Below are 14,490 nucleotides of genomic sequence, written 5' to 3' on the forward strand. Positions count from 1 at the left end.
TGCTGCTTTCTCCGTCTACAACCACACGATTCAGCACTGCCTCCCAGCTCCCTTTTCCACGAACATAAGCGCTCAGCTCAGACCATGAGTCCCAGACAGCTGCCATGGAAAACATCCAGATACTCACTCCCAACACCTCAGAAATAACAATGCCAAGGAGACCCTGCTCCTTGCTTTGGAACCCCTACACCCCGCCCCCTTTAGAGTCTGCCTAACCCAGGAGCACAAGCTCGCCCTCACAAACACACAGGCATGGCACAGAAGTGGGCGGAAGAGAGCCCTGGAGAAGGTACCTTTTTTTGCTCGGAGCACTCGCCCTAGCCTCTGGGCCTCCTGCCGCCGGGAGCCGCCATGAGAGGAAATCTGAATGAGAACATTTGCTTCTGGCAAATCGAATGATGTGTCACCCACCTGCAGAAATGAGACAGCTGTGAGCTTGGGAAGATTTTTATATGTGAGACAAAGAGGAAAAAAAATTCAACTAGCCTCAAAGTTAAATAAGCTCTGTAGATAATTTAGAAAAAACAATCACTATCATCTCAGTCTATACCAGGGGCTCTCAGACGCAAGCAGGTCTCTAGGGCCTAGTGTGCTTCCTGAAAGGTGTCTTACAGAAGCTGTCAGGACCCAGGTCCTAACCATCTGTCTCAGCAACAGTCCTAGTGCGAGCTGCTAAGGCCCAGAGACAGAGAGCCCGATCAACACTCTGAGTGATGCTTTTCATTTTTTGCAACAGAACTAGGTCTGCACAAAACCATCCACAATCTGAACTCGAGGGCACTGAGGCCAACAGCACAAGCTGGACACATGACCTGGTAGGAGCCACTGCCTGCAGTGGGCTGGATTCTGGCTCAGGGTAGCTGCCCTAGCTTGGGGGACAGGGGAACGTCCAACCATCAATGTCTCCAGACACAGAAATCAAAGCTTGGTACTTACTGATTCATCTATGATCACTTTATAGGTAAATCTCATTTCTTTGGGGCTTTGGGTCATTCTAATCTAAGTCAGTTCAGTCAGTTCAGTTGCTCAGGCGTGTCCGACTCTTTGTGACCCCATGAACGGCAGTACGCCAGGCCTCGCTGGCCATCACCAACTCCTGGAGTCCACCCAAACCCATGTCCATTGTGTCAGTGATGCCATCCAACCATCTCATCCTCTATCGTCCCCTTCTCCTCCTGCCCTCAATCTTTCCCAACATCAGGGCCTTTTCAAATGAGTCAGCTCTTCATATCAGGTGGCCAAAATATTGGAGCTTCAGTTTCAACAACAGTCCTTCCAATGAACACCCAGGACTGATCTCCTTTAGGATAGACTGGTTGGATCACCAAGTTGGCTGACATGAAATTTCCTCCTTCCTTCCACTCAGCAGGGTTTCTAAAGGGGAAAGATCCTGGCTATGGTCGGCAGCAGTGTGTCTTCCTCCTACTGCCTGACATCCTCATCCTTTTCCAAGGGATTTAGCAGGAGAATGCCAAGGTTCCCCACTACTGTAGACCCAATGCTTCAGGGAAATGCCGAGTAACTTGTGCTTATCAAAAACAAAGACCTTGCGTTCTCTATAAGGAAGGCACTTTAAAGGAGGGGGCTTCTCTTGTCTAAACGACTATTCTAAACTGTCAGGCTACCACTTCTAACTGCAAATTAAAACCATCACCAAGCTGGACCTACATGACCTTGTACTGTGCTTACATTCACCACTCACCCCCAAGGCACACAGGAGCTAGGACAAAGGTTGCCCACGACCTGCAGGAATCTCCAACCCCACAAAGAGAACCTCATCCACACCTCCCTTTGTCAGAGTATTGAGTGAACTTTCCCCTTTATACGAAAAAAATACAACTTAAAATTCCTGTATCCCAAAAAAAGGTAGAAAAAGCTTAAGTCATACAAAAGGACTTGCTAGAGTGCATACTCCTTGAATTAGGAATGTAGACTATATACACTAAAACTCTACATCTGCTGCTTCTACTTGCTGCCAAACAACATTCCCATGTCCCTAGACACTGAATACACGGGAATGAAAACTGACGTGTAATGTTCCTTCAACAAACCCCAACGCGCTGCCCAGAGATCACCCAGCTGCCCCCAGGCCCCAGGGCTGCCGCATGCCACACTGACCTTGGATATGAAGATGGTGTTGATTTTGGGGTTATGCTTGAAATTCTGGAGAATCTGCATCCTTTCTCCCTGGGATGTAGGACCATAGATATAGGGTCTAGAGAAGAACAAATCTATGTTGGGAAGACCACAGAAGCACTCCTTGCTCCTTGACTATCCTGAAAGCATGTCGGAGGGAAAGGGAGCTCTCGCAAGGTTTCCCCCTCCCAGGAAGACCTCTGTCATGGAAGAACATCAGGAAGAGACCCATAAAAAACATGCCCCCACTGCCACCACCCCTTCCCCTCTGAGCCAAGGTGCAGGTCACCATTCTCTTCAGGATTCTCCCTTTACTCTTTTGTTTTTGGACTGTGCTCCTTCTTCCTTCCACATCTCTCACTCTAAGCTTAGTGTCTATACAAGGAGAATCCCCTGGATTCCATGAAGCACAGCGGGAAAAAAAGAAAACATTGCTATTTGCAAACAAAAACCTAAAGGAACCATTTCCAAATGAAACAGGCATTCTCCAAGAAAGGAGAACAGAACCCCTCCCAGAACTTCCCATGACTCCCTGTAATGCTACATTCAAAGCACTTCTCACTAGTTTCCAGCTACCAAAGAGCACAACCCTTTCTGACAACCTCGCTGGTTATCACCTGTTGGCATCTGGCAGTGCCATTCCTCCACTTTTCCTATAATGATGTGGTTTTTGTAGCTTCCACAGGGGCGGTAATGACAGTCAGAGCGATGATGGCAACGACAAAGACAATGAGAACAGCAAGCGAGTACGCAGGGCCTGCCCACACCAAACAGAGGTGGGCTCCGTGTTTTGGGGAAAATCCATACCTGCCAGTATTCCTCAGATCTGTACAAGGTGGGCTGCATGTTCCCAACTTACACCTGAGGTTGGGAGCCAGAGGACGCTGAACTCAAGTGGCTGTTCCACCATTCAGGCCCACCAGCTCCCTGGAAGGCCTAGGAAGCACTGCTTTTGGTATTTCACACACACTTCCTAACACTGTGCTATAAACTGGTAACAGGTATACCGAGAGAGCAGCCCCCTGGCCTCTGGGGAAGCTGGGCAAGGCCTGGGACACCTGGATGCTTCCCCAATCCTGCAAGCATGGCTTACCAGGGTGTTTGGAGAGCCCTACAAATCTATTATTTTCTGGGTGTTCATGCTATGAAAAAGGGCGAGAATCTGCACTCTTCAGAACAGTCTGTCTCTTGATATCTAGGTTTTTAGGTGGCTCTTTTTCTCCTTGATCATCATCAGAAAAAACAACTCATATAGTGGCAAGCCCTCAGTCTCTGAGTCAAAGTGTCAGTCGCTCAGTCGTGTCCAACTCTTTGCGACCCCATGGACTGTGGCCCGCCAGGCTTCTCTGTCCATGGGATTCTCCAGGCAAGAATACTGGAGTAGGTAGCCATTCCCTTCTCCAGGGGATCTTCCTGACCCAGGAATCAAACCTGGGTCTCCCGCATTACAGGCAGATTCTTTACTGTCTGAGCCACGGGGAAGGTTCCTTCATATAGGAAATGAAACAGAAGGGTAACCATCCTCCAGGAAAAGGACCTAACATTTGCTGAACACCTACTAGATGTAAGAATCCTGAGGAAGGTGGTGGTAACTCTAAGAGATAGTAGAGCAAAAGGGTAGAACACAGAAAGCAGAAGCCCAGGCCGGCAGGAAAGAAGGGCCGACACAGAACAAGCCAGTCTTCTATACAGAACACAAAAGGGCTCAAGATCGAATCACCAGTTGCCTCAGAAGGTAGGCGTTAGGGCAGGATTACAGACGGGAAGACTGACAGACTATATGTGTAAGGAACAGTGTCAGATCCCAACTTCCGCTGCCAAGCAGGCCTCTGCCCACCCGGCAGGAAACTGGAGATGTACTTTCTAGATTCTGAACACACTCAGGGAAACCCTTTGCCTTCAGGCAGAGCTGAGGGAAAAGCAAGAGTAAAACTGAAGAAAGACAGGGATTCCCCATTCCCTCCCCTGCCACAGGCTGGTATCTAGGAAACGGTAAGATTCCTCTCGGGAGAAACTTTCCAGCCCAAAAGAAAGGACCCTGAGATACTGACATCTGGCAACTGCTTGACAAACTGACCAGGCCCATGCCTGATCATGGAGAGGTCCAGAGGCTGGCAAATCCACCAAGCTATACAGAAAGGTCAACCAGCTTTTTAGTGACTCACCCTTAAATAAGAAAATAGAGCCAAAGATCACCAAAAATCACAAGATGGGCTCGAAAGACAGAGCTGAAACAAGACACTTGAAGAAAAGAGAGATGGTGTAGGGAAGAGAAGAAAGCTTCAAAAGCTTTAATAGCCACAGAGAAGACACCATACTTACTCAAAAAAACAAGAACAGTGGACAATAAAGAACTCTTGGAAATTAACAAAAGCTTCAACAGAGTTAGTAAACAAAGGGATAAAAAATAAGAGAAAACGGGAGCTCCCTAGGGGTCCAGTGGTTAGGACTCAGTGTTTCCACGGCCTTAGCCTGGGTTCCATCCCTGGTCAAGGATAAGCTACATGGCACGACCAAAAAACAGGCAGGGCGGGGAGGAATTGGAGAAGGTGCCAGAAGATCTAACACCTGACCAGCAGGAATTCAAAAAAAGAGAAAAGGAACTTCCCTGGCAGTTCAGTGGTTAAGACTCCAATGTAGGGGGCATGGGTTTGATCCTTGGTTGGGGAACTAAAATACCACATGCCACACAGCACAGCCCTCTCACCCCTCAAAAAAAAAAAAGAGAGAAGAGAAAACAGAGAAGATGAATAACAAAGAAAAAACAGAACTTCTCTGAATTGAAGGACATGAGTTTTCAGATTGAAAAGTGTCTACTGCATATATCGTAATGAAAGAAAAAAAGATCACACTAGTCACACTGTTTTGAAACTTCCAAAAATGAAAAAAAGATTCTAAAACCCTCTTGAGAGAAGGAAAACCCATGATCACCACAACAGATCACATACAGATAGGAGTCAGAAGAACATCAAGCAGGCTTGCAAGCAGCTGCATTGGAAGCCGAGCAAACAGCCCTACCTGACATTCTAAGGCCCCATCAAGCTACTCACCAAGTGTGAGAGTGAATAACGACATCTGCAAGCAAATTCTTATGAAATTTTCCTCTACACACCTTCTCTCAGAAATCTACTAAAGGATACACTCCACCAAAATGAGTGACCAAGAAAGAGGAGACTTGAGATGCGGCAACAGGGGCTTCAACACAGGGAAGAGGTACAAGGAATTCACAAGATGTTATCAGAGGCATGCCCAAAGGTAACAGGCAGCATCTCAAGTCCTAGAGAGCAAGCAGACCAGAGCAAGACAGGAAGATGAAGCATTTGAAGGGATCCGATCAGAGAAAGATCTGACCCTTCTGAGAGGGAATTTTATGAGGAGTCTGAAAATTACCAAGTCTGTAACTTGGTAATTACATAGAAAACCAAGCAAAAGTAATGACAAGGCAACTATTAAATCTAGGAAAAAACAAAATGTTAATAAAAATTGTAATCACAGTACACTGCCTGCCTTGGCTTAAACAATACTACACAGTCAAAATAATGTAACACTGACATTAGTTAGAATATGGAAGCAATCTAGAGATCCATCAACAGATGAATTGATAAAGTTGTGGTACATATACACAATGGACTATTACTCAGCCATAAGAAGGAACGCATTTGAGTCAGTTCTGATGAGGTGGATGAACCTGGACTGAAGTGAGTCAGAAAGAGAAAGATAAACATCGTATTCTAGTAGATGTGCTGCTGAAGCGAGCACAAATACCGTATTCTAACACACAAACATGGAAGCTAGAAAAATGGTTCTGAAGTATTTATTTACGGGGCAGCAATGGAGAAACACACATAGAGAATGGACTTGTGGACATGGGGAGAGGGGAGAAGAGGGTGGGATGTGTGGAAAAAGTAACATGGAAACTTACATTACCATATGTAAAATAGATAACCAACAGGAATGTGCTGTGTGGCTCAGGAAACTCAAAGAGGAGCTCTGTATCAACCTGGAGGGGTGGGATGGGGTGGGAGATGGGAGGGAAGTTCAAAATGTAGGGAATTTATGTGTACCTACGGCTGATTCATGTTGATGTTTGACAGAACACAGTGAAATTCTGTAAAGCAATTATCCTTCAATAAAAAAATAAATTAAAAAAATATAGAACAAATAAAAAAAAGGTAAAAATGTAACACTGAAACTAACTTAGTCCCAAACATATTGTGTGGATGGAGTGCGGGGAGGGGATGCAACAACATAGGTAAGAAGGCCAAATCCACCACTCTCATGGTAGGAAATTAATAGGCAATTTCAATAATTAATCATCAAGAAATTGCTATACAAATTATTACTTAGAAATAATAAGGTAGATAGAGAAAAGAGTTGAAAGTATCAATCTTTGGGGAACAAGGAATTTTGACTAGGAAGACAGGTGCAAGGAACTGCTAGTTTTCTTAACAGCCTATGTTACTTTGATAAAACATAAAATATTTCCTACATTACAATAAGGTACAGTTTTAGAAATCTCAGTCTCAATCTGTGTCCCAGTTTTCTCGTCTGTAACATGAGACTAATACCATCATCTCTTGTGGCTGAGGTGATAAAGAGCAGCTGTCTGTATCCACCCTCCCCACCGACATAAAAATTCAGGCCCGAGGACCTTGTCTTCTGCGACACTCACAGCACCTGAAGTCCTGTATCACTGTAAAGAAGCACAGGCCTCTTCCCCTTTCCTTGGCAGGAAATTTTCAAATTTTCAGTATTATCTGGGTGAGGCTGTAACAAGGACTCTGCTGGGTGTTTCCTAAGAAGCTCTTTCTAGATGCTGGGCCATACCTGGGATGCTGGTTCAGTCTGCCTTGCCCTCCCGGCCCCTAGTCCATATCGTCTGATCTCATCTCCAATCACAGTGCCACTCAACCTGAAACTCCAGATGCCAACTAGTGCACACCTTCGGAGCCCAGCCCCAAAGCAGCACTTGCTCTCTTGGCTCACAGTGACCAGGCCCTCTCTTTTATACACACCGACCTCTGACTCTGACCACTGCTCCTCTGTCTCATGTGGTCCCTGGGAACATAAAACTAGACCTTCAGATACTAAGAAGTTCCTGAGAGCTTCGAGAAAAAAAGTCACCTTCTGCACTCTCACATGGGGAAGATAAACGGGCTTTTGAGGCCAACTCTAACGTTTCAATTCTTACTTGTTCAGTCGAATGGCATATTCCTTCAGAGCAAACACGTTGTCAGCAAAGACAATAATCTTGTCATTCCTCCTTTCATGAAACTTGATCAGAAACTGACAAGCTCTGAATTTGTTGGGATTCATGGTGTACAGCAAGATCCGTTTCTTGGTTTTGATTGCCACGTACTCCCGGTAGAACTCAGGAGACATTGGGCACCAAACCTGTAAAAAGTAAGAATCAGGGGTCAGTATGCAAGTTTAAGTACCACACAACTGAAAACTTTGGCAAGTCAGCTTTAAAACAAACCAATCAAAACCAACGGCATGTGAATTACATCTCAAAACTACTGTAAACACACACAGTACAAAATAAAACCTGAGACCCAATGCTGAACTAAGACCCTCTTACACGTTAGTAGCAACGATTTAAAGCATATTGACAGCAGTGGTGGACCTGCTCCACCCGCCTCTGGACAGAGAACCGCACACACGCTTGCCAGCTGTGGGTGTCAGGTCAGCCTCGCAATGACACCCCAGTAACGACACAAGGGAATTCTTGAGGGTAGGGGAAATGCTCGAAAACTGGATTGGGGGCCACAGCTGCACAACTCTCTGCACTTACTAAAACCACAAAAATTGTAAATCAACAGCATTTACTTACAACAGGTGAATGTTATGGAACATAAACCAGACCTTGATAAAGCTGTGAAAAAAAGCAACTTAGCAACCCCAATGTCAGTCAACATCACTAAGTCTCAACTAATTCCTTTGCGACCTCATGGACTGTAGCTATCAGGCTCCTCTGTCCATGGGATTTCCCAGGCAAGAATGCTGGAGTAGGTTGCCATTTCCTTCTCCAGGGGATGTTTCCCACCCAGGGTTTAAACCCACATCTCCTAAACTGGCAGACGGATTCTTTACCAGTGAGCCAACAGGGAGGCCCCTGTCAACATTAGAAAAGACTATTTTTACTGTTGTGTAATATTCCATCAGCTATCCAATTGTGGTATATTTGTCCAGTGGAATATTACAGAAGAATTCAAAGTAATGAACTATAGCTATAAGAATCATCAAAAATAATGCATTACAAGGAATAAGAATACTAAGCAAAAATCAGAAATCATGCAAAAACATTTATATATATATATTATATTGCCTGATTCTTTTTGCATATACATAAAGATTTTAAAGGGGCTTCCCAGGTAGCAGAGTGGTAAAGAATCTGCCTGCCAATGCAGGAGATGTGGGTTCGATCCCTGGATCTAGAAGATCCCCTGGAAAAGGAAACAGCAACCCACTCCAGTATTCCTGCCTGGAAAATCCCACGAACAGAGGAGCCTGGCGGGCTACGGTCCCTGGGGTGACAAAGAGTCCCATACGACTTAGCAACTAAACAAAAGATTTTTAAAAAGCAAAGCTAAACAACAAATGTTTAGGGAATTGCACATAGGAAGTAAAATAACAAAGAAAAGCAAGAAAATGACAAAGTTAAGCTCCAAGACAGTGGGTGAGGGAGAGGAGATGCGACTAGACAGGAACAGGCATCTCAAAGATTCCAGCACTGCTGTGCATGACTTGGGTGCTCTTTATGAAGATGAACGCAGAGGGTAAGGAAGCTTCTCATCAGCAAGGCCACCCACACAGCTTCCTCACACTCACCTTCACCCAGGAGGCCCATCTCTGTCCTTTCAGGACACAGCCCACCCTACTCTAGCCACTAAGTGACAGTCATTTTAAAATGCCAGAAAGGCCTTCTGTTGCTATTCTTTTGAACATGTATTTTTAACACATATCTGTGCAGGTATTAATCACAGAACAATACTGGGAAAATGTGTTCTTGGAAATTGAATGTTGAAAGTCACATGTGCTTTCTGTGGGCATCGAAACCAACAGACTCTGGCACTGGGGGTGGCTGGTGGCTGTTTGCATGGAACCAAGGATCCCTCTGGGGTGAAAGTGGGCAGAAGCACCCTGAGGTGCTCACTCCCAGAAGGGAGGACGAGCAGCCGAGCAGGCCTGGATTAGGCTCCTGATTGGACCACATCCTTTGTGCCCCTGGACAGGCGACTGCCTCACACGTCTGAGATGGCAGGAGATTGCCCGCCCCACAGGAGGGCTGAGGGTACCGCACACAGCTGCAGAACCTCTGCTCAGGCCCTGACCCGCAGATCTGCCTGTGAGGAATGGACATGACACAGTGCCCTCCCAGCGCCCCGCCCCCAGGGACTATGAGGAAGAGGACAGCTACCTCCGCACACTGGACCTTGGCGATGTAGCCACTGTTCTGCAGCTCCATCCAGTTGGCCTCGTAGAGCTTCGGCCCAATCAAAAAGTTTAAGTCGACGATTTTGTCGTCTTCCCGGACGAGGGTTGCGGTCAAACCCAGTTTGCAGTGCGCCTGCACAATGGTGAGCACCCGTCGGAACATCTTGGCTGGGGAAACAATTGGCACATGCACACCGTCACTTTTGAAATGCTCTGAGTACCAAAGACAGCTCTGACCTAACACTGGTCCAGGACACTACATGGCTAACGCCTGGGTCACAGGACCACAGAACCCTGGCTCTAGTCAAGAATGACTCGGTGGGAAAGCTTCAACTCCACTTTCAGACCTGTTCCAAAGAAGGGTGAAGAGGAGAACCAGAGGAGATGACTCAGAGGAAGCCCCAAGCCAGGGAGCCCCAGCGCTCCCCTTACACAGCTGAGCTATCAGGAAGAGCATAAACAGCAATTGGAAACACGATCCAGGACATTAAAACGCCACTGAGCTCCGACTCACACAAGGAACTTGTTCTTCCTGAAGCCTGCTGATCAGAACGAATGCTGCAAACACAGCCTCCAACTAAGCTGCTACAAAGCAATTTCAAAGTTATTTCTAGAAAATGGTTCTTTTTATCAATTTCCAATCCATCAGACCAAACACCCACCTTCTCTGTAAAACTTTGTTTTCTTTTCTCGTTTTTGATTCCCACGTGGCACTAGTGGTAAAGAGCCTGCCTGCCAATGCAGCAGGCCTAAGATTCCCAGATTCCAACCCTGGGTCGGGAAGATCCCCCGGAGGAGGAAATGGCAACCCACTCCAGTGTTCTTGCTGGGAGAATTCCACGGATAGAGGAGCCTGGCGGGCTTCAGTCCATGGGGTCGCAGAGAGTCGGACGTGACTAAACGACTTAGTACACCACACACTGAACTTTTCCTGGGGGTGGGCAAGTGAGCGTGGTTTTACAAATGTTAACACAGGGGCAGACTGGCCACCACCCTGATCAGGTTACAAGCCAGGCCACGACCCCGAAAGCGCCTCTACGCTCTCCCTCGTCACACCCCCCATCCCGCCCCAGCAACCACTGATCTGTTCTCTCTCACTACAAGAATGTCCTACTGAAGGCATCACGCACTCTGCAGCCTCTTGGGACTGGCTGACTTCACTTAGCACGATGCCCCTGGGCTTCCCTTCCATGGCTGAGGAGTATCCTATCGAATGACGTGCCAGCTTGTCCATCCAGCCCCTCACTGACAGGCATTTCCATGGTTCACAGGTTTTGGAGATTACAACCAGGGCTGTTATAAACATGCACAAGTTTTTGTGTGAACCTAAGTTTTCATTTCTCCAGGACAGAGGCCCATGGTGGGACTGCTGGCTCATATGGTGATTTTCTAATAAACTGCCAAACCTCCCCAGGGTGACTGTACATTTTGCAATTCCTCTGGCCATGCATGACAGTTCCAGAGTGCTCTGCACTCTTGTCAGTACTTGGTACTTTATATATATAGATACATAGTCACTCTAATAGGTGTGTCTCTTGGGTGAAGTCTATTCATGTCTTTTGCCTGATTTCTAACATTTTCTGCCACTGCCTGACTGTCTAAAGGCAATCAAATTAACATGTCTATAGCCTACTCCCAATCTCCTCTCTCCAAACCTGCTCCTTCTAGCACCTTCCCCACCTAATATCCACTCCTCTCTTCTGATGGCTCAAGCCAAAATCTGACAGTCATCCTTGATTTCTCTTTCAGAACCACATCTAACCTGTGCACTTCACCTTCAAAGCATAACCAGAATCAGCATACCTTCATTCTTTCTGGTTCCGAGTCTTGTGCTGGGATTCCACAAACTAGCATATCTAGATGCTCTCTACCCTTGCTTCCTGCAGTCTTTTCCCAGCACAGAAGCCGGAGTAAAATTTTTAGAACGCTAAGTCAGATCATGTCACCCTTGGCTCAAATCTCTTAAAAGGCATCTCACCCAGAGTACAAGCTGAAGGTCTACCTTCAGGCCCAACCAGATTGGCCCCAAGGCCTCTCTGAACTCAGTTTTGACTGCTCTTCCCCTCGATGCCCTCCCCAGCCACAGAACCGCATGGTGGTCAGATCATGCAGGTACTACCTCCCCACCTCAGGACTGCTTCCTTCTGACCGAGAGACCCGCATCCCTGCTTGGCTTGCTGTGAACATCTCCAGACATCTTCAGACATCCAGAGGGGTTGGAGGAGTTCTTGTTACAGAGAAAACAATAAGATGGAAAGGCCATCTTCACAATATTTTGAAAACACTATGTGAAAATGCCTCTGATTTCGTTCAATTCAGAGTCATCTCTAATTTCCACTTCTCAATGGATCAGAACTGCTAATTTGTTTTATCAAGAAAGGTTTGCCTGGTCTGCTACTCAGTAATAAAGGGAACACATCATCAGTACATGTCACAGTGTGGATACGCTGTTATGTGAAGTGAAGGAAGTGAGATATAAGAAAATATATATGATATGATTCTGTTAATACATTTCCAGAAAAGGCATGCATCCAAAAACAGAAAACAATTCAGTGATTGCCTGGGGCTAAGGATGAAAACAGTGATGCTGAGTATGAGAAAGATGTTCTAAAACTGGACCATGGTGATGGTTGCATAAACGCCTTACTAAATTCAAGATTACTAAAAATCTTGAATCAAATACTTATAATGGGTGGATTTATGGCTCGTAAATTACAACAATATGGCTATTAAAAGGACTGCCTGCAATACTTGAACAAGTACGACTTCTATAACATAATAAGGATCAATACTTTAGTCTTCAAACAAAACAAACACTGCAAGAACTATTTTGTGCTCCTAGTATAGTTTTTGTGGGACTGTAAAAAAAGGGGGGGAGGGGTTAAGGAGAAGTGGATAAGTTGAGGTGCATAAACAGAGAAGAGAAAGTACCCCTTTCTAAATGATGACTCTGGGCCAGTGTAAGGAGACTGTCAGTGTGTATGCCCACCCACCATTAACCCCCACTCCGCACATACTCATCACTTAACTGAAAGCTTCACCAAGCAAGTCTCTCTAGCAAGATGGATGTATTATACAGCAGCCCCTCTCTCAACCCAAAACCTGGAAATTAATCTGTCCACATGATGAGCAGGCATCCCAGCTCTCAGCCTGCTTACCTGGGATGGTGTGTACCTCATCCAGGATCATGAGGCCCCACTCCTGCGTCCTGAGCCATTCCATCACCCGCTCCGCCTCCCAGGACCTTTTGGTGGTGTGGCCCAGCATCGAGTAGGTGCTGATGGCGATGGAGCAGCCGATGGGCTTGTCCTTGGCGTCGGAGGTGAAGCGGCAGATCTGGCTGTCGTCGATGGTGGACCACATCCTGAACTGGGCTTTCCACTGCTCCACGGACACGGCCGAGTTGCCCAGCACCAGACAGCGCTTCCTGACGGTACACGCGGCTGTCACGCCCACCAGGGACTTCCCAGCACCTACAAGACACCAAGGGCAACCCCACCCAAGCCGGGCTGAAATGAGGGACAGGGACAGACAAAAAGACTCGTCGGCACACCAATCTGGCCCAAATTACTCATAACGATCTGCACAGCTGACACTGTTGAGGCATTTTTTCGGCTCCAAACCTGTTTCGTTCTTTACAGAAAGGGAGGCATGCTCACTTCACACACAAATGTGAAAACTGAGAGGCAAGTGCCAGGCCCTGTTAAAGCGCCATATATGCTTTAATCTGCTTTAAATCTTAAAAAGCAACATTTGTCAAAACAAACCATGAATAAGAGACACTCCAACTACCGCCGTTTTAAAGATGGGAAAACTAAACTAAGGTGCAACCTGCCCAAGACCCTGGGACAGCAGTGCTGCTAGGGTCCAGTGTACCCAACACATGGACTACCTTAGCAGGGACTGAGTGAACGGCGGCTACTGTGATCACACAATAAACTGGGCTGAGCACTCAGGAATGTGGTAGTGTGAACACTGCTACTGGCAAAGACACAGGAAGGTGAAACTCCAGGGGCTTCTGAGTTCACCACCAACCACCATTAGAAGATCAAGATTAAGAATCAAGCTGTTCCTGTAAAAAGCAATTCTTCCTTAACCAGGGATGTGCTTCAAAGTAACCCATGGGGCTTAAAAAAAAAAATGAAGGTGCAGGCCTCTTCCTGAGAGAGTTCACCTTCCAGAGTCTGGGGTAGGGCTCCAGCTGAGTCTACTATGACTTCCGGCCAAGAACCTAGGCCACACCAGACACGACTCAGGACACATCCAGAGAAAGCAGCCTACCCATCTCCTTCACTCGGTCACTCACCACAAGGAAGGACAATGACCCCGGAGCGTGCGCGCCCGTTCCCAAACATCTTCCGCAAGCTCTTCTCCTGATAAGGTCTAAGGACAGCTGTGGGCTTCAAGTCAATGTTGATATCAGGGTTGACAGAATCATTCCGAAAGTCGTATTCTGCCAACAGAGGGTATTCCAGGTGGATGCAACGTTTCTGGAGTTCTTCAATCATTTCCTGAAAGTGAGCATGAAGGTTTTATAATCTTGTTAACTCCAAAGCGTGCTCAGAAGCAACACATATCCTAAGATACCTAACAATAAAAAAGCAAGTTTACCTAGACTTTTGCAATTTCAGATCTTGCTTGATAACAACTGGGTTAAAGCACAGAAAAGCACCCCAAACTAGGGTAATGAACAAAATTAAATCCAATCAGCTACCAAAATGCCCCGCAGACACCATTTCTCACAGACCCACCAGTAGGAAGAATGGGACGCTCAGATATAACTCCATCAGGAAGCATGATGCTGCAGCACACTGGAGACAGACGGGGGTTCCTTCCTCACACACAAACTATGGACGGTCCATGCGGGGCCAGACCAGCTTCTGACATCAGCTTAGAGAAGCAACCAGGAGGGGTTAT

The 14,490-nt window shown here is 46.6% G+C and overlaps 1 protein-coding gene across 1 annotated transcript in view; it reads right to left on the reverse strand.

The window, feature by feature from the left end:
- The window catches only part of ERCC3 (ERCC excision repair 3, TFIIH core complex helicase subunit), a 29,287-nt gene that overhangs the window by 9,944 nt on the left and 4,853 nt on the right, over positions 1-14,490 (reverse strand). The window contains exons 7-12 of the mRNA XM_065931960.1: positions 13,880-14,084; positions 12,732-13,046; positions 9,557-9,741; positions 7,328-7,530; positions 2,119-2,215; positions 294-411 (exon numbers count right to left, since the gene is read on the reverse strand). Of these exons, the coding sequence (XP_065788032.1) occupies positions 294-411; positions 2,119-2,215; positions 7,328-7,530; positions 9,557-9,741; positions 12,732-13,046; positions 13,880-14,084 (1,123 nt within the window). The remainder of the gene's footprint in view (positions 1-293; positions 412-2,118; positions 2,216-7,327; positions 7,531-9,556; positions 9,742-12,731; positions 13,047-13,879; positions 14,085-14,490) is intronic.

The sequence above is a fragment of the Muntiacus reevesi genome, chromosome 3 (assembly GCF_963930625.1).
Source record: "Muntiacus reevesi chromosome 3, mMunRee1.1, whole genome shotgun sequence".
NCBI classification, from domain to species: Eukaryota; Metazoa; Chordata; class Mammalia; order Artiodactyla; family Cervidae; genus Muntiacus; species Muntiacus reevesi.